This window comes from Arachis ipaensis, chromosome B03 (genome assembly GCF_000816755.2).
Source record: "Arachis ipaensis cultivar K30076 chromosome B03, Araip1.1, whole genome shotgun sequence".
Lineage (NCBI taxonomy): Eukaryota > Viridiplantae > Streptophyta > Magnoliopsida > Fabales > Fabaceae > Arachis > Arachis ipaensis.
In genome coordinates this window covers 50,180,749-50,182,672 of record NC_029787.2, presented here as the reverse complement: position 1 = coordinate 50,182,672, position 1,924 = coordinate 50,180,749, and the positions used below count along the sequence as shown (strand labels likewise).

The following is a 1,924-nucleotide window of genomic DNA, read 5'->3' as shown; positions in this document are numbered from 1 at the left end:
ACTACGTAATAGTAAATTTTTGTTAACCATTTTAGAAAATAATTCAATTTAAACTGGTTACGTCAATTTATTTCCGAAGAAAGGGGTAGACAAAGAGAGAGGGTAAGAAGGAGCACACAAGGAAGGAAAAGGAAAATTTTCAACATAGACAAGACATAAAAGATTAAACAAAGGGAAAATGGTTTGAGAATTGAGACTTGAGAGTACCACTACTACTACGGGTAAAAAATGAAGATGAGGTGAGAAAATTTTGGGTTGGATAATTCAAAAGGATCAAAATGAAATTTTGTATTTTCCGCCGGCGGGAAGAGTGTCCTCGAAACTCCCGTCCTTTTTTTTTCCGTTAATTCTCCCACGCTCTTTTAGTATTAGACCATCTCCAATAGGGAACTTATCCCAGTTCCTGTTTATGGCCCACCTGTCATAAAAAGTAACTCCACATCAGCTTTTGCGTCATAAACAGTAAATAGGAACTCAAAGCATCTCTCTCTTCTCCATTAGGAGGAACTAACTTTAGTCCCTGTTGTGGTCCCACTTAATTAATTAATTAAAATACTTGAAATTAATGTAATTAATTTTTTTTAATAATGTAATTTAAATATTTAAATTTAAAAATAATTCACTATTAAAAGATATTAATATTAAATAAATTTATATATAACAATAATACACAATATATAATTCGGGATTACACTAATTTGTAAAATTACTTAATACAAAAAAAATATAATTAAATTCTACAGTTGACGACAAGTATTGTGAAATTGCCATATGTGTTCAATCAAGTCCTCTTTCAATTGTCTATGCTGCTGCCTATTTCGAAGTTGGGCATTTCTTTGGAGAAATTGATGGTATGGTGCAAAATCTTCTTCTCCCTCATTTTCTCTAACATTCTTAATATCTTCCATGAGAGATAATTTTTTGACAACCGATGATTTTCTTTCACTAAAATCTTCAGACATCTGTGCTTTTCCCTTACCTTTTCGCTTGCTCTTCTTTGATCCTTGTGGGCGAACGGGAGAGTCCACACCGGGTTCGTCAGCCAACGGTGTTTCTGGGTTTGATGAGGATGAGTATGCTCCAGTTGCACTAACCTTGGTTCTCTTTGAGCCGCCACTCTGTGTAGGTAGTTGACTTCTCCATTTTTGCTCCAGCCGAAGCATGTTCCAATGCCTCTCAAAAGTGAATTTTTGACCATAATGTGTGGAATAAAGTTTATAAGCCAACTCCTTTATATCATCAGCGTTCGAACCACTCCTTATGTTTCGACTAGCTTGATCGTAGCAACCTGCAAATTGTGCCACAGCCTTGTTAATCTTATACCATCGTTTCTTACATGCAACTACCCCCCTTGTCATGTCGGTGCAAAATTCTAAACAGTAGCTATGAATTCGACTCCAAAATGTTTCCCCCTTTTGATCGGTACCAACTACAGGGTCAGTTGAAACATTTAACCATGCACTGATCAACATCTCATCCTCTTTCCAATGCCAGTGTTGAATACTATCTTGCCTCCGATCTTCATTATCATCATTGAGGTCGATAGCATCTAATCCATGAGGGTTGGCAAAATCCGAATATTGCGAATTTGGACTAGATTGTATAGGAGTCTGAGAGGATGGGTTAGAAGAGCCACCAACACCAGATGAGTTATGTCTTGAAGCACTAAATTGAGTTGGAAACGGCAAGAAAGTTGGAGTAACATTTCCAATAGAAGGGTTAAATATGGATGAAAATGGTAAATGGGGTGTTTGTGAATTTTGATTTTGTGGTTGGAATATAGGAAATTGATTATTATAAGGAGTTTGAAAATTGAAATTAGAGAGATTTTGTGGATTTGGATTTTGAAATGTATTTGGTAGTATGAAGTTTTGATTTGGAACTTGAGAGTTTGAGGTTTGAGATTGTTGGGTATTTGGAATTT

The 1,924-nt window shown here is 35.7% G+C and overlaps 1 protein-coding gene across 1 annotated transcript in view; it reads right to left on the bottom strand.

Moving 5' to 3' along the window:
• LOC107633080 (glutathione S-transferase T3-like) overlaps positions 274-1,924 on the bottom strand; it is an 8,659-nt gene continuing 7,008 nt past the window's right edge. The window contains exons 2-3 of the mRNA XM_016336714.1: positions 769-1,665; positions 274-418 (exon numbers count right to left, since the gene is read on the bottom strand). Of these exons, the coding sequence (XP_016192200.1) occupies positions 274-418; positions 769-1,665 (1,042 nt within the window). The remainder of the gene's footprint in view (positions 419-768; positions 1,666-1,924) is intronic.